Source organism: Drosophila simulans, chromosome 3R (genome assembly GCF_016746395.2).
Source record: "Drosophila simulans strain w501 chromosome 3R, Prin_Dsim_3.1, whole genome shotgun sequence".
Lineage (NCBI taxonomy): Eukaryota > Metazoa > Arthropoda > Insecta > Diptera > Drosophilidae > Drosophila > Drosophila simulans.
In genome coordinates, this window is record NC_052523.2 from 22,566,550 (window position 1) to 22,593,246 (window position 26,697).

The 26,697-nt window shown below is 42.4% G+C and overlaps 2 protein-coding genes across 2 annotated transcripts in view; one reads left to right on the forward strand and one right to left on the reverse strand.

Annotated features, from left to right (window-relative positions):
* The window catches only part of LOC6729732 (ABC transporter G family member 20), a 44,037-nt gene extending 24,183 nt beyond the window's left edge, over positions 1 to 19,854 (forward strand). The window contains exons 3-9 of the mRNA XM_016177575.3: positions 6,430 to 6,589; positions 7,168 to 7,430; positions 7,591 to 7,684; positions 13,424 to 13,851; positions 14,056 to 14,275; positions 18,431 to 18,608; positions 18,674 to 19,854. Coding sequence (XP_016036393.1) covers positions 6,430 to 6,589; positions 7,168 to 7,430; positions 7,591 to 7,684; positions 13,424 to 13,851; positions 14,056 to 14,275; positions 18,431 to 18,608; positions 18,674 to 19,428 — 2,098 coding nt within the window. The 3' untranslated portion in view covers positions 19,429 to 19,854. The remainder of the gene's footprint in view (positions 1 to 6,429; positions 6,590 to 7,167; positions 7,431 to 7,590; positions 7,685 to 13,423; positions 13,852 to 14,055; positions 14,276 to 18,430; positions 18,609 to 18,673) is intronic.
* LOC6729733 (protein phosphatase 1B) lies at positions 1,758 to 2,990 on the reverse strand. The gene has a single exon (XM_016174646.3). The coding sequence runs from the start codon at positions 2,920 to 2,922 to the stop codon at positions 1,807 to 1,809; it is 1,116 nt and encodes a 371-aa protein (XP_016036394.1). The 5' UTR covers positions 2,923 to 2,990; the 3' UTR covers positions 1,758 to 1,806.
* Positions 19,855 to 26,697: the final 6,843 nt, after the last annotated feature.

Genomic DNA, 26,697 nt, shown 5'->3' on the forward strand with positions numbered 1-26,697 from the left:
TGCTGGCCACATGGACACGGACATTGTTTGCGCTTTGCTTGGCTCTTGGCTTAATAAATTGCAATTGTTTGCAAGCCAAACTTTGCACGTCCCTCTGATGGCCCAGTTCTGTTGGTTCCCTGGCTGTGTGGATTTTGTAATTGGTTTGGTCTGCATTTGACAAAAGGAATGAAATAAAAGAGTCCGGCCAACAGCAAAAAATGTATTTGAACGCAAGAAAGTTTAGCATTATGGCCAGCAACGGGCGGCAAACAAAGTTTTCGCAAACATTCAGTCGCAGGAAGACCACGTTTTTTTTCGTGTGCGGTTAACGAAGCAAATAGAAAAATGTTGCAAATGTTGTCGACCGGCCCGAGCCAAAGTCAAATATTTGGCCAAAGTTCCATAAACCAAATGGCCAGACAGTCCGAAGTTAGAACAAACTCTCTGTCTGATTTTGCCATTTAATAAGCAATTGTCGTGCATCCAAGAAAAGTTGATTAAAATGGCAAAAGCCAGTCCAAAAATGAAAACAAAAACGCAAGAGATACTATTTGAATATGCGAACCCTTTGGAAAATTGTCTAAATTATAGGAAAATAACGATATGCTGGTCACTGATATGCAACAGACACGCTGCCAGACAGAGTAAACAAACAAACTGGACATGAGTGCATCCAGCCAGGGTGAAGGGTCTTCTCAAAACCAGATACCAAACTGGAGGACTGGGATGCAGGACGACCAGAGGATCGGGGCCACATGTTATTGTTTTCATTTGTTTCTTCATGCCAGAGCACCCGCAATATACACTCGAAAAAATGGATACCGAGCCATTCAATTCAAAGAATGCTTCCTTAAATCCAGAATGCATAAGAATGCAAATGCACTAAGTACCCTATTTTCTATGTGTACTCCCACAAAACGGACTCACTTGACTAGCAAAAATATTTGGTTAGAAGACGAAACACGAGGAGCAAATAAGAAACATTGGAAGGAACAAAGAAAGCTAAACAAATGCTGACTCGGCAACCGCAAGTAATAGGCCAAGTCTGGACGGGAGTCGAGGTAACAAATAATAACCGAGCACTTTCCTCTTCCGCTCTGCAGTTCTTTTTGCCTTATTCCTGTCGGACTGGACATGGAATTGTTTAAATTATTTACACAAGCTGGAAAATTAAAATGGACAGCTGCTGTTCGGGGCCTGAAAACGAAAAGCAGAGAACAGTGGAGCAGTGGAGTAGCTGTAGCAGTCATTGTTATGACTGTTGCAACTGCTTGGGTCAAGTGTTGTGTATAGCGGCACGTACTGTACATGGGTGTGGATTTTGTGGAGTGGACTGGACTGGACTGAACTGAACTGAACTGGACCAGCAACTGCCCATGCTGTAGTTCATAACTTTTCATTTTGGCCCCTCTGTGGCACTCCTTCACTTTGTCTTTCGGGGCTTATCCTTTGTGGCAGGCAAATTTTAATTATTACCAGGCAGTCGAGAAAAGGTCCGATTGCGAATCTGTTGCCAAGTCTGAGTTTTATGAGTTTGATTGTTCTTCGGTCCGCAGGCATTGCGTATGCGTAATGCGTGCGTCTGTATCTAATTGAAAAAATCAAGTATATGCCATGTTGTGCCACTGCTTTTGACGAAGCACAAGCTGGCAATCGGATGGCCATAATGCACAGCTGTTGCTACATAGTAGCACACTTCCTTTGGCAAACAAAATGGGAGGATTTCTTCGGAATAAACTAATGAAGCAAAGAATACACTAGGAAAAATATAAAAATAGCATTATTAAACATTAATTTACTCGACTTATGTGTTCATCAAATATTCTACATTGAAAAATAATCATAGATTTCGGCAGGAGTATCTGGAAATTTCTCGTGGAAAGCTTGCTCTATAATGTAATATTTTGCATACAGACCACCGCCAGGTGGTAGATTTGGAATGTTAATGGCCATTCTTTTCATCAGTCGAATGAGTGTTTCAAAGTCGTGTATTTCGTGCTTCTCAATCACTTCCTTGGTTATTTGCACAATAGTTTGATCAAGACTCCTTTCGGCCTTAACTGCATCCATATCGACTTTCGGTGCTCCAGGCAAAAGTAGGAGGAGCAGTGTCATATTGTCCCTGCTGCCTTTATGCAGGCAAATATCCAATACGCTGTTAACAATCATCGTCAGGTCATAGGTCACCAAAAGTCGTGAACTAATAAATTCACAAACCTCCGTGCTAGTCATCACATCCCAAATGCCATCACAAGCTACAACTATAAATTCATCGTGTTCTGAACGATTGCAGACTGTTATATCAGGTTCCGGAGACACCATCTGATCGACAGGAGACTTTGAGCTATCATTCTTAAAATCATAGTCCCCGAAGGCCCGGGAAACGGCCAGAGTGCCATTTATCCTTTTAATCATTACACTGCCTCCGGCATTTTGAATGCGTTCTTGTTCTTTGGGAGAAAACGGCTTGTGATCAATTGTACAGATGACAGCTGCTCCATTTCGCGATATCACAGCACGCGAGTCGCCACAATTGACCAGATATATTTTGTCCGGCGATACAAAAACACAAATGGCCGTCGAGCCGCCTTGCTTGTCCTGATACAGCTTCCTCATATCCTCATCCAACTGCAGGAAGCCCTCTCGTATGCCAGCCTCGTATTTGTGCTTTGAAAAAGATTCGGATTCCAATATAGTACTCAATAGATGTTCAGCGCAATGCAGTGATATTTGACTGCCAGCGTGACCATCGAATACCGCAAAATATGACCACATTGCGAATGGATCCTTCAGCCGGCAAACAGCCGAGTGGCTATCCTCCATTTCCAATCGCCAACCTTGCATAGAACTTACGCAGTAGCGTAGCCCATTTCCGTGACCCTCTTGAGCCTGCTTTTCAGTTTCAGGTTTTTCCAAGAAGCCACCCATCTTATGACCCATATGATTTTTACACAATCCCCAAAAATTCCTTAGCTGTAGCTGTATATCTATAATTTGAAAATGAAATTTGGGGCAGGGCTTTTTAGAATCAGTTCTTCTCAGTGTAGGGCTGCTTCTTGTGTTCTGAAGCATATAACTTCCATCCAGACGACTGGAAGTTATTGCTTTTGCAGTATCGAACAATTTTCGGCGTGGCTCAATTAATCAATGACAATTCAATTAGCATCGAGTCCATAAGCACACAGAAATCCCACTCACTCATGGATGACTTCCATTCCGAGTACCCCGAAAACTTTCGATTACGGACATCTTTCGACGCCGAACTACTGAATAACTGAACAGATCGGTCTGGGAATTGAATGGCCATAAGAAAAGTTTACCGTTTAATTAGACAGGCAAATAGGCAGCAGGGAGCGTTACAGACTCGTTGAGAGTCTAAATGTCAGTTAGTTCGATCCCCCGGCACGGCTACTGCTACTGCTACTGCCATTCGGTCGCATTCGCATTCTGGCGAACAATGAGCTAAATTTTCCATGGAAAACTACTAAGTAAGCTTGTTAATTAAATACGCATTACCGCCCCTGTAATTGCCTGTGACGCGCTGCTTAGCAACAACTACACCTACTAATGAAATGGGGTGGTACAAGGTGCGGATTGGGCTGAAGCTTCACCGGAATTCCCCCTCCGCCATTGGATGGGGGAGGACACAAACTAATTGTTAAAGTCAAGTGCAAAGTTTCAGCGTCCTAACCATCTCAGTTTCGCTCCCAGATTTTTACCCGTGCACTCGTCAATGTGTCACGGCAAGGTAAATGAAATGATATGGGTGCTAAGTTTATCCTAGATCTATTGAGTAAGCAACTACTTATAAGAATTTTAATTAAAAATGTTTTTGCTCTAAATAAAATGATCAAAAATGCAGAGAAGCCAACTTCGATTAATGGTAAAATTATGAAAATGGTAACTTCAATTAGCCAATGTGGCTTAAAACTTATCTGTCGCTAAAAAGTAATTTTAAAATCAAATACGAAGTAATGATCCTTGCAAATCACGCGACTTGCCAACGGCAGTCTTCAATTAATAAGCGCATAATTCATTCCCAACGAAATGCATGCCAGGCGACCTAATTGCACACACTAATGAACTAATGTACGTTGAAATCATCAATCACGGCCATCCAGAAATGAATTGCGGAATGCATCAGACTCAGACTAAATGCCGTCGCAGCAGAACAGCAAAATCACAGCAAAAAAAAAAGGTTAATGGGTTGAAATATCAACATCAACATCAACTCGGGTCGTCAACGTCAACGTCTGCATCGCTGCTTATTGTTTGTTTGCACTGTTTTCCTGCGGGCAAAACAGCAGACCCAGCTGAAGGTGGACAAAAACAGGGCTTACTAAGGGGCTGAAATATGCGCACACCGCAGGTAAATGTTGGTAATTTGTGACTTGGAATTCACTTTTTCAGCGTCTGCTTTAGAGTCCCTGCATAGTTTAACGGCAGCGACCTCTTCTAACACGACACTTGCCCATTTAACGCTTTATGGCATTGCATTTATGCTATGCGATATGCAAAAAGGCAATTGCATGCAAAGCAACGGAATTTGCCACAGGAAACCGAAATAAAACTGGGCGGGAATACTGAATTGAACAAAACAGGGAAAATATCACTCAAAAACCTTACAGGCGAATTCAATTATCCTGCCATGGGTTGTGACCATTGAAGCATATGAATCGCTCGCAACCGAAAAATATCCTTGTAATGCTTAAAAAACTTATGCAAATTCAAAACCATTTTTATGTTGCTTAAAACTTTATTCATCGATTCATGTTTATCATTGTTTTTTACCTTTTACCTTAAGCGCTAAAAAGTTAATTTTATCAGAATTAATAAAAGTTAACAAGCTGACTTTGAGTTTAATTAATAATGTTTGAACATATTGAACTTTTCCACAACTATTCTCTTTTTTCACATTGCACATAAATGTGTTTAATTGGGTTTTGCGAGTTCCACGCTATTTTCGCATATTTTTCAAAACTAGTCTGACAAAAGTTCATTTGAGATGAAACACTCAATTAAAGCCAACAAATTATCCACTTTTCGTTAGTTTTATCTCCGTGCTTCAGTTTAGTGTAGTGTTTAATCATATCTGGCTTCATTGTCCAACCCGATGCTTGTTTTTCCCACTCACCGGTTTTAACCAACCAACCCCCTTTTTGGCCAACTCGGGTGTCCTTAAGCTGGACCGACCAGGACTGTGCTTTTATTTACCCCTTTGGCTTTTGCTTTGGCTTTGGCTTATACAAGTGTGGCTCTTTCTCCCCCACCTGCAATCGACCTGCATGTTATTCATGGCTAAACACACACCTGCACACCCGCCAACACACCCGCCTGCACACCTTAACCGACCTCAAACCGCGACCCCGTACCGCTCGACCCATGACCCCTGCGCCATCTAACTGCCAACTGCCAGACCAACAATTTTCTAAACTCGCGCGCTGCGCACGTAATAAAAAATACGCCAACTTGGGTAAGGTCGTCTAGGGGGTGGTAAGTGGGCGGTGGGCGGAGGCTGACTGGCGCGCTAAGCTGTGCTAAACATTCCCTAAATATATTTTGCAACAGCTCCTCCACACACGAGATAAGCGGCGCACATACCACACCGACCTGAACCTGAACACATGAAGATAGTGTGGGTGGAAAATGTGGGCTATACGACAAGAGCGCTGGGAAAATGGGGTGGAAAATGGGCGCTTGCAAGGCGGAGGGAAACAGAGGGGTTTTGGGCACTAAGAGAGCGCTCAGAGAATACCGTGCACCGAGCAATGAAACTTTTTGCGCCTGAATATTTTTGCAAAACTATTCACAGTTGATTTTTCACCTGATGCTTTTCATCCTTGTGCCTCTGAAAGTGAGGCTGTATGTGTGTGTGAGTGTGTTGGCTTGTATCTGTGTGGGCAAGTGCACCTGCCGCCGAGTCTTTGTGTGAGTGCTTAAAATATTTGAGCGGCATGCACACACGGGCGACTCCTTGCCCGAAAAATATCCGACTATCTGACCAGCAGTGTTCTGGCCTCCTTTTGGGCCCAACTTAAATGCAGCTCCAATGCCAGTTGAATTTTTCCGATAGCTTTGCCCTTTTTCCAGTGGTCCCACTGCCGGAATTTACAGATTTACTTGTAATTATCCTTCCTCACAATCCAAAGGAATTTAACCTGGGAATTCCAAGGAGATTTTGAATTTGAATGGGTATAAAGGGAAATGGAAAAGACAGCACTTCACTTCTACGATATATTGAGTGCATATAAAGATTACTAAAGAACAAGTATTGGCTTTAGCAAAATGTTATTTTAAATTAATGATGAAATCAAATATTAAGTTTTAATACTACTTTTGGGCTAATCTTGCATATGAGCCACTTCTGCTGTAAACTATCTGCATACGTTTTTAACTTAGCTCATTATAAAAACGAATTTAAGCTCAACTAACCGTGTGCAATTGCAGATACGGTCTCCTGGGCGCCTCTGGATGCGGGAAAACAACGCTGCTCAGCTGCATCGTCGGACGACGTCGCCTTAATTCTGGCGAGATTTGGGTGCTCGGCGGACGACCCGGATCTCGGGGTTCCGGAGTGCCTGGTCCCCGGATTGGCTATATGCCACAGGTGAGTTGACCTCGCCCAAACTGCGCCTCCTACCTTCCATTTTCCACCTGGAAGCTACTAAATTTTTCATGTGCTTTTTATTATACCACGCCAGAAGCGACTAAATTAAATCAACGCAATAAAATGGTGAATGCACAAAAGAAAACATTTGCCCACTCATAAAGAAACGAGGGAAAACTTTTAATTTCACAAACCATAGGAATAACTCAACTGTACTTAATTTAGTTTTGTCTAAGCAACAGCGGGGTCAATTTTAAGCTAGATATTTTTTTCCCTTGAGTAAATATAAAAACATAAATTATGGTCTTGTTAAACTTGAAAATATTTAATGAAAATTCTAAATACGGCCTTTGGGCTTAATTATTATATTCTTCAGTTAAAAGCATATGTTATATTTGTGGTCTGGAACAAGTCAAATTGGCATTCTTCGTTGAAATCTGTTGGGAATAGTGCAGTGGGAATAGTGCAGTGGAGTCATAAACCAGTGAAGCCGGAAAGTGGGCTGTGTTTTTAGGAGGAAATGGTGTTCAGCTGTTGAAAATTAATAACATCCGGATTCCAATTTTGGTTTATTGCAGGAGATAGCCCTTTACGGCGAGTTCACGATGCGTGAGACCTTAATCTACTTCGGCATCATTTCTGCAATGTCCAAAAGCGACATCGAGGATCGTACAGAATTCCTTCTCAAATTACTCAATTTGCCAAATGCCTCCAAATTTGTCAAGAATCTGAGTGGTGGCCAGCAGCGGCGAGTGAGTCTGGCAGTGGCTCTGCTCCATGAGCCAGAGCTACTCATCCTGGATGAGCCCACAGTGGGTGTGGACCCCGTTTTGCGTCAGAGGTGAGTCCAGAACTAAATGGTTGTTACACTGGGACTAAATTAATGTATTTTCCACTGAAGCTTCAGCTATATATATTTATTTTAATACGTGCTGTGCACACACTGTGCACAATTTGCATCTAGATGACAACTGATTAACTCTTCATTTTCCTGATTGCAGCATCTGGGATCATTTGGTGGACATTACGAAAAATGGTCACACGACTGTGATAATCACCACGCATTACATCGACGAGTGTGCCCAGGCACATATGGTAAGTAGTCAGAGGATTTCCGGGGAAGTGATAAGCGGGTGGGGACGAAGGGATTTCGGTGGCGCTGTGTGCCAAGCAAGTGTCAATGGCTCTTGGCGCCCACGCATTGTTCATCCGGGTGATTTATGATCAGCCAGCACATCCATGTGTAATATGCGGCGTATGAGCAATATTATGCTGCCACTGCCAAGGTGAAAGTTCAGCTATCAGCTCCGGCGAGCGCTGTCAACATGCGGCGCTAAGTGCTTCCGCCTGCCCCTTGGCAAATTTGTATCCTGCGGCCGGCTGCAACAAATCCGTGTCCTGTCCGAAAATAAAAAAAATGAATGGCCAAAAGAGGAAAGCCGAGGAGTACAATATTACTGACGTCTGTCTTCTCTGTTGACCCATGGCCGTGGCACGATTTACGACGCATTTCCGAGCGAGACACATTGCAAAAATTTACTTCAGATTTATTTATGCCACCAGCGGAACAGATGAGATCTGTATAGGGAAATATAACTGCGCTAGTCATTTAATGCGTGCAGCAAACAATGAACTCTGGCGTTTTCAGGCGTGGAAAAAATACAAGAATAAATCGTGACAAAGCTCGCAAGCAAACGCCCATCACAATGGACAGTTGGATAGACAGATAGATACACGGCCAAAGCGACAGGCTGAGATACAGATACTTGGCAACACGCACGGGATATGCACACATAAAACAAACAGAATCCTTACCCAGAGACACACACGCAAGCTCAAGTGGAGTGTGAGATGCATGAATATATCAATGACAACACTCTGGAAAAGATTGATGTGGGGAGCGGCGAAGAAAGTGTGAATTGGGCCCAAGATCGACACTAGAGACACTCTACAAGGGGCCCGTTTAATTTGATTGATAGGGAGCAAGAAAATATTCATCAAAATGGCTGACTTTAAGGTACATTTCATATTACAAAATATATTACAATTTTTATCATTATCTGATCATAATTGTATAGCTTAACGCTTCGCGGGTATCGAAAAAATGGGTTTGATTACATGATATCATAGTGCTAGAGTCTTGAAACTAAATTTATCCATCTATAAAAAGCATTAAAGCTGAAGATGTTTTTTTTTAATAATTTTGTTTGGCATTGCTTTAAAGTTAAGTTAATCACTTGGCTTGCGAATCAATATATCGATTCGATAGAAATGATTGATTGAGGCAAGAAGCTATTAATCAGCAACATGTGCATAGAATATGTATTAGTTTGAAAATATATTTTTGGCAAAATACCTATTTACACATTAAATGCTCTTTATTACACATAATTCAAATCAAAGCCTTTTGGGTCCGATTCCCCGATTATGGAAACAATCAGACAGTTCTGGGGCTTGATCTCTCTAACACCACTTGACCCCCAAGGACATTCACGGTGTTAAATGGCTCACATGCTGTGCCGCTGCCAGCAATTGACAACACGTTAACGCCACACCCAAATCGGCCCCAACCCTTTCGTAAGTAAACAACATACCACCCATGTGATGCGCCGGATGGGATTCCGTTGTCATGCCGCTCTGCCGCCGAAAGTCATTGCGGTAAAGAGTTATGGCCAATAAACAAAATCACTGGCAGGAATAGAAAACTCGCCTTTGTTTGCGGGCAATCGGCATTCAGCATTTGGCACATGGGAATCGCACTGGGATTGGGTGTCAAGCAGAACAATCGACTGAGCCGCAGTCCAAGTCCATAAAACAAGGCAGAAGGATCGAAAACGAGGTATTCTGGCCAAGTTAATCCGAGCGTCAGGCGTTGAAATGTGAATTTAATGCGAATTGTTGGACCAAATTTATGGTTTATGGGTTCTATAAAAAACCAACTTGCGGAAGAAGTTCCCATACTACGTCCGTATATGCAAACCCTCTGGGACCACGACCACGCGGAGCGGAATGAGAAGTTGTTGTGTCTGTGTAACTTCTGGTGACAGTGTTTAATTGCTCATATTGAACACGTGTTGGCCTCGCAGCTCAGCTCAAATGGAACAGCAAACGGGTCTCAGCTTAGATTGTGCACGCCTGAGCTGGCTAAAAGGACGAAATCACTGGAAAAAATTCTACATATTTTTGACACGCCCATATTTCAAGTACTATCTGAATAAGTACGTTTTTGAACACATGAAAGGTTATTTCTAAGTATTTTAAAAAGACCATAAGGATGAAAACCTTATTCTTGGTATTTCCTTTCGGTGTACGAGTATTATGGCCGGCAGCAAATTGCTTTTTCAGCTTTGTCACTTTTTCGTGGCACGCTTTGGCTTCGGCCAGCTCAAGTCGAGTCCGGGACAGAAGAGGACAAGTCTTCAGTTCAACTTGGCCCAAGGTAGTTATCTGCACATATTTTTCGCCAATTCTGCACGTCACGTGGAGTTCGCCGTAGAGTTTTTCTGCTGGATTTCCTTGTGTAGTCTCTGTTTCCTTGCTGCCTTTGTTTTGGCCAATTTTTTCTGTTGAGTCAACAGAATTGCGTGCCCGAAATGGGATTCCCTCAGCCAATATCTGCTAAAGTAGAGCTCAATGCAGCACAGACAGACACATAAATTTAACTGCCCTGGAGCCTGATTGAGTGAACCACTTCAGTGGAAACCTACATGGCACTTGATCTATTTCCCACCCCAATGCCAGAAGCACCTTAAAAGCAGGGGCTTTAAAGTGATTATTGCCTGCTGGCAATTTATAAGCTGGAAATTCATGTGGCAATAAAAACTATATGCAGTATGGTGGCAAAAACAGCTATTAGTTTTTTGATTCTACTGCTGCAGCGAGGATGCACTCAAACAAAAGCAGGGGCATTAAACATAATCGTAAAATGCATTTACGACTGCATCCCAGAGTGTTGTTAAAACTTTGCCGTGCTTAAATTCGGTTATTGTTATTTGTATGATGCAGAGATTAAAAGTTTTATTTTAATTGAAAAATATTTATGGACATTAAAAATTTGTACGTGTTTGCCGGTATGTGATTGGGGGTATTCTGCACATATGCAGCATAAACCGTTTCTGCGGCATCGTCTTCACAATTGCCCAATTTTGCCCAAACATTTTTTACATAAAAGTTTAATGTGTAAAAGGTTTTAAATATAGATGTATTTATCACAAAAATATGAAATACTTAAGCGTCGAGGTGTTGTTATATTTTAATAGCAGCCGAAGAGCAGTCCTGTAAGCTAGCAAAATGGGCCACAGAAGGATTTGGTTTTTGTGGTAAATGTAACTTTGCTCTTTAATGCTGCCTGGTTTTTAAATAACAATAACAACTTTATATTGGCAGTTTACAAGTTTCTGCCGTGTAAAGTAATCCTATTAAACGATGTTCAATACAAAAGTGCACACTTTATTTTCCTTTAGATCTAGTAAAGTAACCCTTTAACTCTTGTTCAAGATTCCTAGTGAAAAACAATTTTTAATTTAATTGCATTAATACAGAATATTTTTTGGCTTCTGTTCAACATAAATGTAACACCTACGGTGACATTGGAACCCACATCAAAGTGAGGTCCGCATTATGACAAGCCTCAACGCCTGCAGTACCCCCGGTGCTAGCCCACAAGCACCCACTATACCTTCCCACCCGCCAACAAACCACGAGGTCAACCAACTCGTCCCACACAACAGAATCTCAAATGGCTTCTAGTCGCTCGCTCCTAACAAAGTGCAGCGCTTCACTTTTTTTGACAGACATTGCTCCCCAAATTTAATGTCAGCACTGCTGCCTTTGCCTTTGGCTCTGGGGAAATTGTTGGTTGGCCCAAAAAAAATAGAAAATAACAGCGTAGGAAAAAAGAAAGCAGTTGAAACAAAAAAAGAGGAAAGCCAGGACAAAAAAAGCAGAGAATCGCGTATACGCCACATGGCCACACAGCAAAGACACAGGGGCGTGTCTTCGCCTGCGACTGTCCCCAGTTGTACATGCAGCACTTTCTGCTCTAATAAATGAAATCAGGGAGCGTAACATTATGTGATGGATATATTGTTACGAGTGCTCCACTTCAGCGTTTACGGGGGGAGGGAGCCCACGAATTCCCTCCTGGTGCGCCTTTAATAGTTGATATTGTTGCATTTCCTCTTGTATTGCTGCCGTTTTTCCGTTTTTATCCTTATTGTTTGTCGCGTAATTTTCCGCATGTTGCCTTTGAGCAGCCAACTCAAAAAAAGACACAACCGAAATGCAAATGGACAGTTGAATAATTGCTAAAGCTGATGAGTGACGGGAGATACACAATAACCAAGAAAAAATATCATTACCAACTGGTTTTCCGTTCGCTGATGAAGTGTTGATGTGTTTCAACCGCTTTGATTGCCACTTTAATGCTACGTTGCACGTGGCGTGCCATTAAGCATTAAGCTGCAAGAACTGTAGCATAAAAAACTGTAGGCTTACGGCTTGTATCGTGAGTTTTGCGTACTTTGTTGTATAAAACCTGAACGATTTGCGGATTAACAATCCACATATTATTCTGTTGAAACTAATTGTAAAGGCTTACGGAGATTTAAAAAAGTCTATTGCTAATATCATAACGTACGTAAGCAAATGTAGCTTATGTAGATTGCCAATTTAATATTATACAAGCAGAACACTAATGAAAATGTATCGAGCATCCTTATGTTTCCAAAAAATTCAGATCCCATGTAAATTTAGGGAATTTCAAATGAACATCCAAGATTTATTTAGCCAGCTGCATATATTCTAGAATAAATTTCGAGCCCGCTCACATCCAGTAAGTGCCACCTACGAACCCAGCCATAAATATCATGTGCATTTTTCAATTTCCTCTTCGTGCCGGGCACGAGGCGAACGGAAAATTATTTATGGCATGCAAAATTGCCGGTCATAATAATGCATATCACATAGTTGGCCAATAAAATTACAATTGGCTGCCTCGCCAGGAAGACCGTAATTTAGTTTGCCATTGCAATTCAATTAAGACGTTAATTGGCCCTGAGAAGTCGAAAAGACAGTCGCCAGTCGAATTGCCCAAACACACAACATGCTCTGGGGGAAATGGGTGATTTCCTTCCTTGCTGCCCAAAATCAGGAGCCGAACGAAGCCAAATCAAGTGGCAAAACTTTGTTAGCTATGTGTGCGAGTGTGGCTTATTTAGCATAGAATTTGCCTGTGCACTCGGAAAAATCCGGGCGTAAAATCTGTACAAAGGGGTCCTGCAGAAGCCAACCCACTCATGTGCATGCCTAATGAAGCCATCCATTTGATGTGGAACTGATGAACAGGCAGCGTCTTCTTCATGGCAAACTTTTCCGCCCGCAGAGGGGCTAAGGGGATGACGGCTGGTCATGTACGGACACAGAAATCAATTAAGTTAATTTCCGCACGTTGCGTGAGCAAGGGATTACGCCGAGCATTGGTAGTCGATAAAACTTCATCGACACATCCACAACAACAGCGCCAGGAACAGGAACAGGATGTGCATAGAGGGCGCAAACTTTGACAAAGATTCTGGGACGCGGACATGGACAAGGGCAAGGACGACTGGCAAGTCACATCAAAGTCGAAAAGTTAAATTGGCTTGACGACACTTTCCCAGAGCACGCTCCAAATCAATTGAGTGACAAAACAGGGATGTTACACAAATCTATTTCAACTTAATTTCGAGGACATTCGGATGTGCTACTAAGGGCAGCCAGGCCATTAGCTGGGGGATATTTTCAAATCAAACATTATTTTATAATTATTTATTTTATCTTCTATACAAATTTCAGATCGGTCTATTGCGCGGTGGAAAAATGCTGGCAGAGGAATCGCCGGACTATCTGCGTCAGCAGTATAATGCCGACTCGCTGGAGGATGTCTTCCTGAAGCTCTCGGTTTTGCAGAACATGGGAAAACGCCGCCGATCGTCGATAGCTCAGGAAATTGTGGAACAGGTTACGGTGCCGGCGATCTCTAATCCCGCCTTGGACATGTCCGATGAGCAGCATGCCGCCGAAATTTCCGGCGAGTTCGGTGACAATATTTCAATGTCGTCCGCGGCTCGGGATCCGATCAGTACTACCGCGCCCGCAGCTCCACCGTTGCCACCGCCCCAGGAAATACCCACATCCTTCTGGTATAATCTACATGTGATGCAGTCGCATCACCTGCACGCCCTCATCTGGAAAAACTTCTTGTGGATGATGCGCAACGTGGGGTGAGTAATAAAGTTCCGTATATCATCAAATATCAGCGAACAAATAACTGAAAGTTATAATACTTGAATGCATTTGAATTATTTATTTAAAAAAAATCCCGCTTTTTCATCAATCCAAGCTCAGCATACATGGGTTGCATAATAATAAGCCCAGCTTACTAGTCCTCATCAATTGTTAACCATCTTTGGGTGATTTTTCCGCAGGGTGATGCTGTTCATCGTGGGTCTGCCCGTGGTGCAGATACTGCTCTTCTGTTACGCCATCGGCCATGATCCAACTGGCCTCAAATTGGCCGTGGCGAATCACGAGATGTCGGGGGAAATGATTATGGAACAATTCTGTCCAGTGCACACCGGATGCAATCAGACGATGCTGAGCTGCCGTTATCTCGATATGCTGGTCAAGAACAAGAGCATGGTTGTGGTGAGTGCAATGCAAATTACCTACTCGACTTCACCAACGCCCCCTTTTCGCAACCGCCTGGGAGCAGAAGGACATGAACAGTGGGCAGGTTGAAACGGAGGATGAGGCAGTGGCAAATGCAGATGAAGATGCAGCCCGGGGGTGCAATATCAGCTGTCATTGGCTTTTCGTTACAATAACCACTCATGTGGCTTATATTCAGAGCCCCCGATTCGAATACGTTCGCCCTGCCGGCCGCTCCTGTAATTTATTTCAATTTGTGTGGACAGCCGAGTGGCTCCCCCTGTTGGGCCCGAGTGGAGGCTGGTGCTGCCGGGTCTTCAATCTACTGCACACATCATTTTGCCCTGCCGCACTCCTAAATCACCCCCTCCATATACTTGCCTTTGTCTTGGCCAAATCGCCCAAACAGTGCTGCCTACTTGGCCATTTTCTGTATAAAGTTTGGCTATCTTGAGGATCTTAAGTTCCTAAAAACTTAATAATATAAACTACAAACTACGAAACGAATCATTTAATTTTTTAGAACATGGTTCGAAATGTACATAAAAAATTACTTAAATTCAAGAAACCTTAAAAGTCATATATCTTTATATACATATATATATTTTTAGATATTTTTTAAATAATTAAGCTGCTTTTTCCATACCAAACGAACAACTCTGCTCCTGGTCCTGCTCGTGGTCCTTCTTCGATGCAAAATGAAGAGGATGCTGGCACTGACTCTGCCTCCGATGTGGCCGTTGCCCTTGGTGTTGGCGAACACAAATTACAGCTGCTTATCTTTGGCACAGCAACAACAGGCCAGTCGGTCGAGATCATCAATAAATTTACTGCCCTGCCATGGGCGGCGATGGCCAGAAATAGTGGGCCAGGGCAGAGCAGAACCGTATTACCGAGGCCAAGAAAAGCCGCTTGTGGCAATTTATTGCAAATTACGCTTCAAAAACAAAGTCGCTTTTGTTGCCTAATTTGAGTTTCGTTTCGGTCGAGGGCACGAGTCCTGGCTTATGATTCCATGCATTTTACATTAGACACTATAATAAGCATAATAACAGTAAAGAGGCGCTGAGAGTGTGGGTATTTTTACGATTAGTTTGCACAGCATTCATGTAAAATTGAAACTTCTTAGCGGGATTGTTGTAAATTTCTGGTGAACTCGGTGATACTCTTCTGCATAGTCCTTTCGCGGAATCCGTTTCGACAATCAATTGCGTTCCGATGAAAGATAATAAAACAAAATCAGCATTGAGACCTCAATGTCCCATCAAATTATCCCGCCAACAGACCGTGACCTCCTTAACTTTTCGAAAATTTTCAAATAACAATATAATAAAGACCGCAATAATAAGGCCAGCAACCGTCCGCATGCCTCAACTGGCAATTTGTGAAGAAAACTTTTTACCTTTGGAAATTGAAAAGCATCCCCAAACCGCTGGCTATCAGACTAAATTTGTATAACTTCAGACAAAAATAAAGGAAAAATGGTGAAAAAATAATACGCGACCGTGTATCTTTAGGCCGCATCAAAAGACCCAGAATGAAAGAAGGGGGAGCACGAAGGCAATGTTAATTTTGGTCAATGAACAGCGTATCAACGTGCCATCAGCACTTGGCTAAAACCCTGCCCCAGCTTACCTTCCCAAAATCCTGTGGAGGATTGAAGCTCCAGGCGCACCTCAAGGGGAGGTCAAGAAAATTTGAATTTTTCTCGTGTATAGAAGTCGAAGCGTTTCTGTTTTTTCCATACCACTTTTCCAAGACGGCTACGTGGTAGTGTAGTAGGGGTTTGACGTATTAATCGAAAAGACTTTGAAATTTCTAGGCAACAGACTGCGAAAAACAGCTGTTGAACCTACAATAATTAAAATATAATTACATAGAATAGGAATATAGGGAATTATTGATTTTTATTTGCATATTACTTGTTTAACGCTGTAAAATGTAATTTTTGTGACTTTTGGTATATAGAAAGCGAAACTGAAAGGGTATAGCGATAATTCTCGTTGTCCCTTGAATTTTCCCGACCTTTTTGCCTTGTGGTTATGTTTTTTCCAGATCAAAAGCATTTCCTTTACCCTTGTCTTGGCGACACTAAAATCGCCCTTTGTGTTGTTGGACCCACCTCCCAATTTTCTGAAGGCAGCTCCCTGAATGGTTGCAGTAATAATTTTAGAAACTTCCCCCACGGCTGGGAGCCCGAAAAAGAAGTCTTAATTTATGGGAAAATTGAAAAACATATTGTGGTCAGCCGATGTCGTTGGTTGTTGTCCTTGCTTCTAATTAAAAGTTCATTAACCATGAAAATGTAGCTCATTAGTGTAGAATCTGGCCAATTTCATGCTATTCGGCGTTGCAGAAAATCTTAGATATCCTAGTAGGAGTAGTAGTATTCTAGGTAATATATATGTATCTTTTTAGAATCATTTAATATACAAATAATAATTCATACATTTAAAAATGCTTTCTAAACTCTTCGAGCATTCAAAGCATTTTAATAATTGATTTAATCAAAAGGTCTTCAATTATTTTTGTTTCAGCTAAAATCCCTTTTTCACTACGCTTCTGATGGTACTTGATTAGCGACAAGCTTTTACTTGAAGAAAGTGCTCGAAAGTGCATCCTTGGCTTTATTTTTTCCCTAGCTAGAGAGATTTTATGAGCGAAGTTAAGGCAAAGTCGAAACAAAAATTGCCAAGGTAGCTAGGGAAAGTTTTTCTCCCAGCTCCTTTCGAGCTCATTTGCGTCGGGCTTCTGACCAAGTTGACTTCATTTGCGCATAGTTTGTGGCTCAAGTTTGTCATAAACAATGTTGAAGTTGGGGTTAAATAGTAGCATAAAAGTTGTTCAGGACCTACAATTTGATTGTCAGTAGCCAAGGCTCTTGGCATTATAATTTATTCCAGGTCTCTAGTGTAAAACCCACCCGAATCTCTAGTTCAGGTGAATCCAAATCCACTCTGCACCACATAGTTTGGCCAAAACCCGCACTCACGCACACATCCCTTTCTGGGCCATCAAATCTAATGAGGCCAATTAAACCACACACTCCAGTGTTGGCCCCAAAATCGAGGAATGTGTGTGCAGCATTAAGACGGCAATTGCGTAAATTTCACGCCTGTTTGCGAGGCGTCTGTCCCTATGCCATTTTCGTTTAAATAACTGCAGATCGAAGCCGCAAAATTGCCCGAACTAAGCCCAAATACAAATGCCAATACACGCAGCCTCGGTTTTGTGGCCAGGCCTTTCTCCCTCGGCTGTGATTGTGATTCCTGTGGCTGTTGTGCCACATAAGTGACTGGCAAAAGTTTAGGCAAAGTTTTACGCCCCTCCAGTTCGATGGTGACTTAATAAATGTGTGAGCACTTGCCGGAACTAGCTCAAGATCCTTGGGACTGCTCCACTTTCTGCTGGCTGCCGCTGCCGTTGCCGCTGCCAGTTCATTATTTATTTCACAGTGAAATGAAATTGTTACAGATAACACAAACAACATATTGTTGACAACAAGGAGAACAGGGTCCGCAAAAAAGTAGGCAACGAATCGCAACGCAACGAAAACGCCTCTCCTTTGTTGTTGATTTGTTTGCCTCGCTGAATTTATCGCCTGGCGCAAAGTACGCACATTAATTACGGGGAGTTACTTTTATTGTTGCTACAACAGAACGCCCCACATGCAGCAAACAATGCGACAGGAAATGAAGCGGGACGCACAAAGAGACAGCTCACAAAGCTGCCAAGAAAGGAAGTGCCGTGGGCAGGAACCACCGAATCCTGTCCTGACTGCCGAGTCCTCGAATCGCGACATGCGTTGCTCAATAATTCAACGGCTCCGATTTTAATTGCACGGCAACGGCGAAAACAATACCCAGCCATTTGGCATCTGTCTGGCTGGCAGGTGCAATGACTTTTTAAGCTAATTGAATGAGCTTTTGATTGACTGTTGGCGTTCACCGACACGGCTGCTCATGTAAAGTCCCGAAAGCACCTAAATATTTTTAGATGGAAATGTCTGCGGTTTTCAATAGATTTATATTTCTAGAAATGTCAAGAAAATTATAAAAACTGTCCATATTTTGATTTTAAGTAATATTATCTTTATCTTTATAGTTTAGTGCAATCATTTTATTGACACATTGCCTGTTACTTCATTTGCAGCAATATGTGACCGACGATGAAATGGCTTACGAAGAGGTAAGGAAAGGTAGAGCCTGGGCCGCCCTGGTAATCCAACCCAACTATACCGCTTCTCTGATGGAACGCGTTGAGGATGGTCGGTATGCAGAAGATGGAACCATCGAGTCATCCGACCTGGCAGTACGAATGGACTGGTCAAGTAAATATAATAGATAACAATAGTATTAGATAAAGAGAAATTAATGGCTTATATCTACTTGCTAGATCAACAAATCTCACAGTTGCTGTACCGCGATCTCCAGTACACATTCTTCAACTTTGTGGGCGACATGCTAAGCGACTGTGATGTGAATCCGAAACTAGGACGTGTGCCCGTGGACTTTCAGCATCCTGTGTATGGCTATCGCAATCCCAACTTCACAGACTTTGCTGCTCCCGGTGTTATCCTGACGATCATCTTCTTTTTGGCCGTGGCTGTTACCTCCGGAGCTATGTTAATCGATCGGAATGAGGGCATGTTGGAGCGCTGCTTGGTGGCTGGAATTACGGGTCCGGAGATCCTTCTCTCCCAGGTGGTCACCCAGTTCACGGTGATGCTGAGCCAGACGATCTTCGTCCTGATAGTCAGCTTCTACTTCTTCGAACTTACCTTGGTGGGTAACATATGGCTTGTGGTGGCACTCTGCATCCTGAATGGACTGTGCGGCATGAGCTTTGGATTCGTTATTTCCTGTGCTGTGGACACGGAGCGAACTGCTACTTATGTGGCGATGGGTTCCTTCTTGCCCATCGTTATGTTGTGCGGCATTATCTGGCCGATCGAGGGCATGTTCCCGCTTCTGCAGTTCTTCACAGCCTTCCTGCCGCTCACCAAGCCAACGGAATCAATGCGATCCATTCTGCAACGCGGCTGGGGCATCGACAATCCCGTCGTCTACAATGGGTTTATTTCCATTACTTCCTGGGTTCTGGTATTCCTCGTACTCACCATCCTGCTGCTCAAGTTCAAGAAGGGATAAGATCTTCTCTTGGGTCTACCCGACACAGGAAGAAAATGTGATGTTATGTTGGAAGCTGAAATCTATCTGTCTATCCCAACTTAAAGTAGTGATTGCTTTTGGCATATATTAAGGGACTTTTCATGACCTCTAAATTCGCATTAATTCCTGTGCCTATTTCTTATGATTTTACTAGGTTTTAAGGGTAGACTTACGCTATCTTAGCCAGTAATTAGTCTTAGACTTCCCTCACTGACAATAGGTTCCGGATCACCACTACTACTAAGTATGGAAATTGTTGTGCCTTGTAGAATAAGCCTTCCCATTTCATTTTACTTTCATCCCCATTCACCCACAAAACAACATCGAAACATTCTATTTATGTTGTAAGCTCGTGAACAAAAATTTCAAAAGTTTGAATAAATTGATAGAAAAACTTTGACGAGATTTACCTCAGAAATTATTGCAGAGAGCTTTGCTTTCGGTAATTGTGATTTATTCACATAGGAGAGAGCAATGTGATTGCTCTGATTGCACTTGGTGAGTCGGTAAGCAAACTGGGCGAAATGTCCGGACTTCGGACTTCGGACTCCGGACAAACGGCAGACCAAGTTGCTGCATTGTCGAAGTTGGTGCCAAGTGGTCCTGTGGTCCTTTCAATCAGTCATTGGTTTTGCCAATATTTATTTACCAAGTATCTGCAATCAAAGACCTCAAAAAGAAAGGACCTCAGTTCGGGCCACCGCTCAGAGACCCCTTCGCCCAGGACATTATTCGAGGGCCTCCCGTTGGGAGATGGAATGTCAGGGGCGATGTCATGGTGCCTCGTTTTCGACACATTTCACATTTTGTGGCAAAATCAATTAAGCCGGAAATGCATGTAGACCATGACAGAGTGAGTGAGTGGGTGGTAAGGTGGTTGGCACACAGCATCCGCTTAACACGAAAATTCAACTTAACAAGCGGACAAAGTGCTAAGGAAGCAAGCGGAAAGAGTTACTTCCCAGGTGCACTTGAAATAAATGCGGAACTGAGTAGATCCTTAATCTGCAATGCAACGGTTACTACAATGGATTTTCATAAAAAAGGAATTCAAAGAATGGTGCAATTTTTAATTTTTGGCTTGCATATTACAATGTTTAAATAGGAAAAAATAACTGAAATTCTGAAACAATTTTTTCGGAGTGTGACTAACAGGCAATAAAAAAGCAGAGACGCGCACACACACATGCCGACTTATGCTATTAGGTGTTACATATGCATATGTAGGTCAGCCAGCATGGGGCGTGGTTGGAACAACACTAACTGGATCCACATGTCGTCCGGTTCCGTGACTGCCGCTCTCTATCGAACTGCATCGATGCCAGAGCTGGGACTTAATTTATCCGTTCGATGTGTCCAGTGGCACCCAGTCCACTGCAATCCAAATCAGTCAGACGTTGAGTTTCCACAGGACTCCAGTCCAGAATGGCGCCCGATACGTGTGTACTTACAATTAGATAACCGTCAGCAATCGATAACATTTCAAAGCATCAGCCACCAGGACATTCGAAGGAGCCACATTTGCCATTATTTTTCTGGCATTCCGCTTTCGATTGGCGGCGTCTGGGATTGCGATGCCGATCCTGATGCCTCGCCCATCATTGATTACTCGAGTGTAGCTGACGGCGGCACTCGAGCACACAAATTGGAAAATACAGCAGCCGTGGCGAGGCAGGGAATCCGAATCTCATTTTGGATGGAGGAGTATTTCGTTCTCATTTACCCATCACTGCCTCCAACTTGGCGCTTTTCGCTTTCCACTTAATTGAAAGTTCAAAGTTTTCGTCTTGCCGCTGAATTAATTTTTCAACTTCATAATTTCACGTGCTCCGTGAAGCTTTAATAACCTCTCGGCCCATTTTGCATTTGCCATTTTCATCGCCATCGCCATCTCCAGCCGCCAGCTGCCTTCGATGGCTTTCTTTGTTTGCGGCTGAGTCGGAGGCAATCTGAGCCTTTTCCCGCCATCAAATTGAAACCCTCTGCCTTTTCAACGGCGTGTTAATTAATTGCTCAATTAATTTAATGTGCAGAGTCCTGGGATACCTCGTTGTTTCTTCTGCAAAAGTCAATTGTCCGCTATCTTGGGTGGCTTTTGAATTTTACAAGAAATGTCAAGTTACCCAGCTAGGACCTTAATCCCTCTTGCTTTGTTTATCTGGGGTCAACATAAGCATGTAAATTAATAGCCCTTCTGGGCAGGTGATCCAATGAGATTCCATCACACACTTGAGCCGACGAAGGACCATCCAATCCGGTTGAATTATTGCCTCTGCTTCGGCCCTGCTCATTTTTGCATTATTGATGCTCCATAATTAACCATTGGCCAACCGTCAACGGGCAAGATATCTTCAATTATTCAATCGCAATTAAAACACGCTTACTTAAGGCACAGTGCATACGTCGCTCATATGCACTTTATTATTTTAATGATTGGCATTAATTATTTGTGGTGAATAATGTGCAATTTGTTTGCTGGCGGCAAACGGCAACAGCATCAGCATCTGAACTGAGAAGCCGTTGAGGTGACCCGCTCCATTATCCTTCGGTTTGCTTTGTCTGGCAAATTGTGTAATGAAAATGTCAATCAATTTTCCCATGATTTGCCATTAAAGTGGGTGGGAATTTTCCGGACACACATCTACACCTTCGTGCACTCGCACACTCAATGCCAATTGCAAATTGAGTTCATCTGCTGGCGGCAAATATTGACATGACAGACACATTTTTATTTTATTTTATTTGCATTTTTATTTCACTCTCCGCCCGCTGGCAACCACTCTGGCCCATTTCTGGTATATTTTTCGCCTTTTTTCAATTTCCCCCAGCATCAAGTTTTCTGTGTGTGTGTGTGTGTATGTGTGGAGGGGGCAACTCCTTGGCTCTCCTTTCTGGTGTGGCCTTCGTCTCCTGGTTGAGTCTGAATAGTCTGTGTAGGTGGCAGAAATGACATATTAATTTCCAAAGGGGAAACGAAATAATATAAATGGAGTTGTCGCTTCGAGCTTAAGCGTGTAAGCCACCTCTTATTTTTTTTGCCATGCTTTGCTTTCCTTGGGAGCACATTCATATGCAAATTGCCTGGCAAAATCTAAGTAAATATGATCGGGGAAATCAACACTTTGCATTTGGCTTCCTAGGTAATTGTTTGAGCCTTCCATTGCGCGTATGCCGCGTATTAAACCGTGACGATATTTCGGGATATTTCTGGCGTTTTTGATGAAGTCGTTCGCTGACAGCATGCCAGAATCCTCCATCAATCAACCTTCGATTTTCCCACATACGTATATGTAGCACCAAAAATGAGCGGAAAGACTTGAATGGAGGGATGTGGTCGTCAGTCTGTCTTTGAGTCAGTTAGTCAGCCAGCCGCCTCTGTCCATACCTCAATTGAAAAGCACTTTGGAAAGGATAATAACGATAAATTTTTTATTGTAATGTGTCTTGCAGTGTTTACATGCCGGCTGCGCCTTATGGCAGCTGGAGAGGGTGGATTTTAAAGTTGTGTTTAATGAGAGTAAACAATTATTAAAATATTTGAATGCGGTTAGTTGTTAAGTAATTGCCGTTCCTTAACTCACGAGTTTAAGATTTAATACAACTTAAATAGTTACTAGCCTACTTTATTGAGTCTTTGATCGGCTCAGTGGAAAGTTATTTGGAGTAAATAATTATATTATAGCAAAGCTTTAAATTTTAATTCCCGTTAGTGTGACTTATCAAATAATCTGGTTTTATCCAAGATGAAAGGAAATACTTGACTAGCAACCCTCGCTGAGCCATAACAACTGCCAAAATAGCGTGTATTGCCATTATTTTCCAAGCAGGGTCTGATGTCTTCGCCGATGCTTTTCTAGTCCTTCGTTGTCCTGGTACCCGCCGTTCCCCCACCACTCCCCTTCATCCGCAATCCTAATATGAGGACAATTTGCAGTCTCTGCCGCCTTCATGCTGTTGCGCGCGCTTACAGGCAACACTTAATCGGCTTCCGGGGATATTTGGGATTTGGGGCGGAAACCTATTTGTGTCAAGACGCAGCCAGCGTTCCACTCTGCTTATCCACCACTACCTCCACCACCGCCTTCGCCCTCATTTCCCTGCACTTCCTACCGTCCTTTTGTCGCCGCCCGCTTTTCTTTTTAGGCATTTTCCTTTGGCCGAAGCATATTTAGTCTTTTGTTTCGTCACAGTTTTAAGCTTGTTTTTTTACTTAGCCATACTTAAAATTTATAACAAAAGAGGCTCCATCTTAAAATGAACTACTTAGTTTTTTTCCTTTTCTTTGCGCCGGCTTGAGGCGATAACATTACCACAATGAAGCCAATTCCGTCAACAGCCCGCGGGCTGTTGTGTACATAAATACACATTTCTTTTGGCTTCTGGGATAGTACGTGATAATGGCCAAGGAGCGAATGACACCAAGCCAAAAGTCAGCCATGAGGAATCGGCAGTCTCTCCCCATAAATATGAGCACGAGAATATTCCTTGTCCTGCCACGCCTTTTCTCTTCGACTAATAACAGCAGCCAGATGCTGCGGGACCATTGAAAAATGCTGAACATCATGACACATGCACGTACATATATACGTATGGAATAGATATTCCCTGGCTAAGCGTCGTCCTGCCATATATGTACGGTTCGCACTGTATATGTCTGCCAATTCCCTGCTAATGGCTCTTTTGTGAGCATTCCCACAGCTTGGCTCAATGAAATGCCAGCGGCAGTTGTTCCATCCGTCGACTGGTCGCTCATTTTCAGTTATTTCCTTTTAAATATTTATGATTTTCGAAATACCAGAGAGCCGTTCGGGAACTCTGAGTATTTATACACTCCCATTGCAGCGAAAGTTACTGGACTTTGCTATGGTGAACGATTAATGCATATAAAGTATTTTCATTTACCTTCCAGCCTAAAAGTATGCAGACGGTATGAAATTGATTTTCATATTATGTAAAACACGTGATATTTTGCCCTAAAGCGCACCCTATGCAAATGAAAACTTAATTTCACTTCACTTAAATTAAAAAACCAATCTTTTTAGCGGTAAATAATGGGTTTTATGATGGGCATAAATTAAAATGGAAAAAAAGTATATCATGGGGTATGATATTGTTGATATGCAAATTTGTGTTGTGAATAGTTTTTAATAATCCATAGCCAGAGCTACAATTCATTACGAAAAAAAGCAAATACTTTTAATGCATTCATGAAGCCTCACCTGAGTAGAGCATAAAAAATTCTTAAATTAAATAATACCTTTCCGTTTGTATACTCAATTATTATTGATATTTGCCCCTCAATTTTGTTTTCAGAGTTTAGAGCCACATTAACCGAAAATATGCCTTCATTAATATTGCTTAAAGCATCTTAGTCTCTGTCCGCCGTCTATTGTAATCATCGTTATAAAAAAAAGAGAAAATATGCAAAAACCATAGAAACGTTGGCAGCGGCTTCTAAAAATCAATAAATGACACGTGCCTGGACCGAATCACGCATCCGCCATGTGGCACGTTGGGTTGCGACATGATGCCTGGCCCTAGGCTCGGCTCATTTATTAGCCGGCACTCAAACACAGACGCTTTTACGGACACGCAACGATAAAGGCAAATAAAAATTAAACATAAACGCATTGTGGCCGATTTTAAGTGAGTATTGAACATATTGGTATAATCAAATGTGCATTGGACACTATTCAATCGATGCAGCAGCGTGTAAAAATATATGCGATAACAGAGATATCACATGCTGCTGATCAAGTACTTTATTGTTTATGTTAATAGAAAGGCAGTAAATAAAAAATAATATCCATAAATCTAAGTTACGTATCCATTTGCATAACATCATCTATAAATATATTTCTGCAAAGATGTGTAAGCCGCAAACTTTAATTCTTTATGCTCCGCATATACCCTTGCCACGCGAACAGCTTATAAAACTGCCCTTGCATCACATGCATTAATAATGATTTTAATGCCATTTTTAAATGCAATTTAATTGCCACCATTGGGCAGAAGGGATAAGGAAGGGGCTTATCGATGCACATGATGCGCGTGCAAAGCACTTTTAAATTATCAACACAATTTTATTAATAAAAAACGTTGACAACAAGGAGAGCTGCGCGCACCAATGAAATACATGCATCAACGGCCGATGAATGAAAGGGACGTGTGCCAGCCACTTACAAAACTTTTGATTATTAAAATGTAATCAAAAATTAACTTAATTAACGGTGCAGAAATGCGAACAACAATTTTTTATTGAATCGCTCAACAACAGGGAGGCGGAAAAAAGCAGAGCAAACTGATAATAAAAATCAAAAATAACGCATACGCAACGTGTGCCACGAGCATGACAATGAAGACGGGCGCTCGTGAACGTGTGTCGTGCATAAAAATTACATATTAAAAGATATTAGTGTGAAAATTGATATAAAAATCAATGAAGCAGCATCGAGAGCCGAGCTCACAGCCCGGCGACAATTTTAAAGGGTGTCCGTAGATGGGCTTCTTGTAAAGCGTCATGGCCGTGTACTGTAAGTGTTGACATAATCATTAAATTTTATTGTCCTTTTATAGTTGGTCGTGGATGTAGCTGTTGTTTTTTCTTGCTCCAGGCATCTTTCCACATACTTTGCACTTTAGTTTTCACGCTGCGAATTAACGAGCAGGTTGCCCTGCCCTCATTTCCTTCCACCCCCATATAAATTAGTTGCCCATCCGCTCCGCCCACAGGAACACACACGCATGACATTAAAGTGGCTTTGGCCAGGACATGTCTTGAGGCGCGTCCTGCTGGGCAATAAAACGTATTTTTACGAGTCCTCTCATTCGAGTGGCACACTTTGCATGCAAGGCAAGCCACCGAGATGCTCGGCCCAGCCCGTAAAGGGAGTCATATCAGCGACAAATAGTGCCACTAAATGGCCACGGATTATAATGATACAAAGGTTGGCCCGAGGCCGTAGTCCTTGGTAGACGGCCGCTGCCTGGGCCATTAAAAGTATGCCAAACTAGCCGTGAACTAGGCACAGTCACAGCCAGAAAGTCATCAGCTATAAATGTTAGATTTTACGAGTCACTGAGCCTGGAAGCATCAGATACACATAGTAAGCACTACAAGAAATATTTGAAAAATTCGGTCTCTAAAATTCTACTCAATTAGTTTTAAATTACATATTTATTTTTTAAGTTTTCTAAATTGCAGGTCAAGGAGTTTTATTCGTATTAAGTAATACCCCATTTTTTCTC

What these genes read in the sequence shown, in the direction of transcription:
- LOC6729733 (XM_016174646.3), bottom strand. Translation starts at nt 2,922, where the DNA reads ATGGGTCATAAGATGGGTGGCTTCTTGGAAAAACCTGAAACTGAAAAG.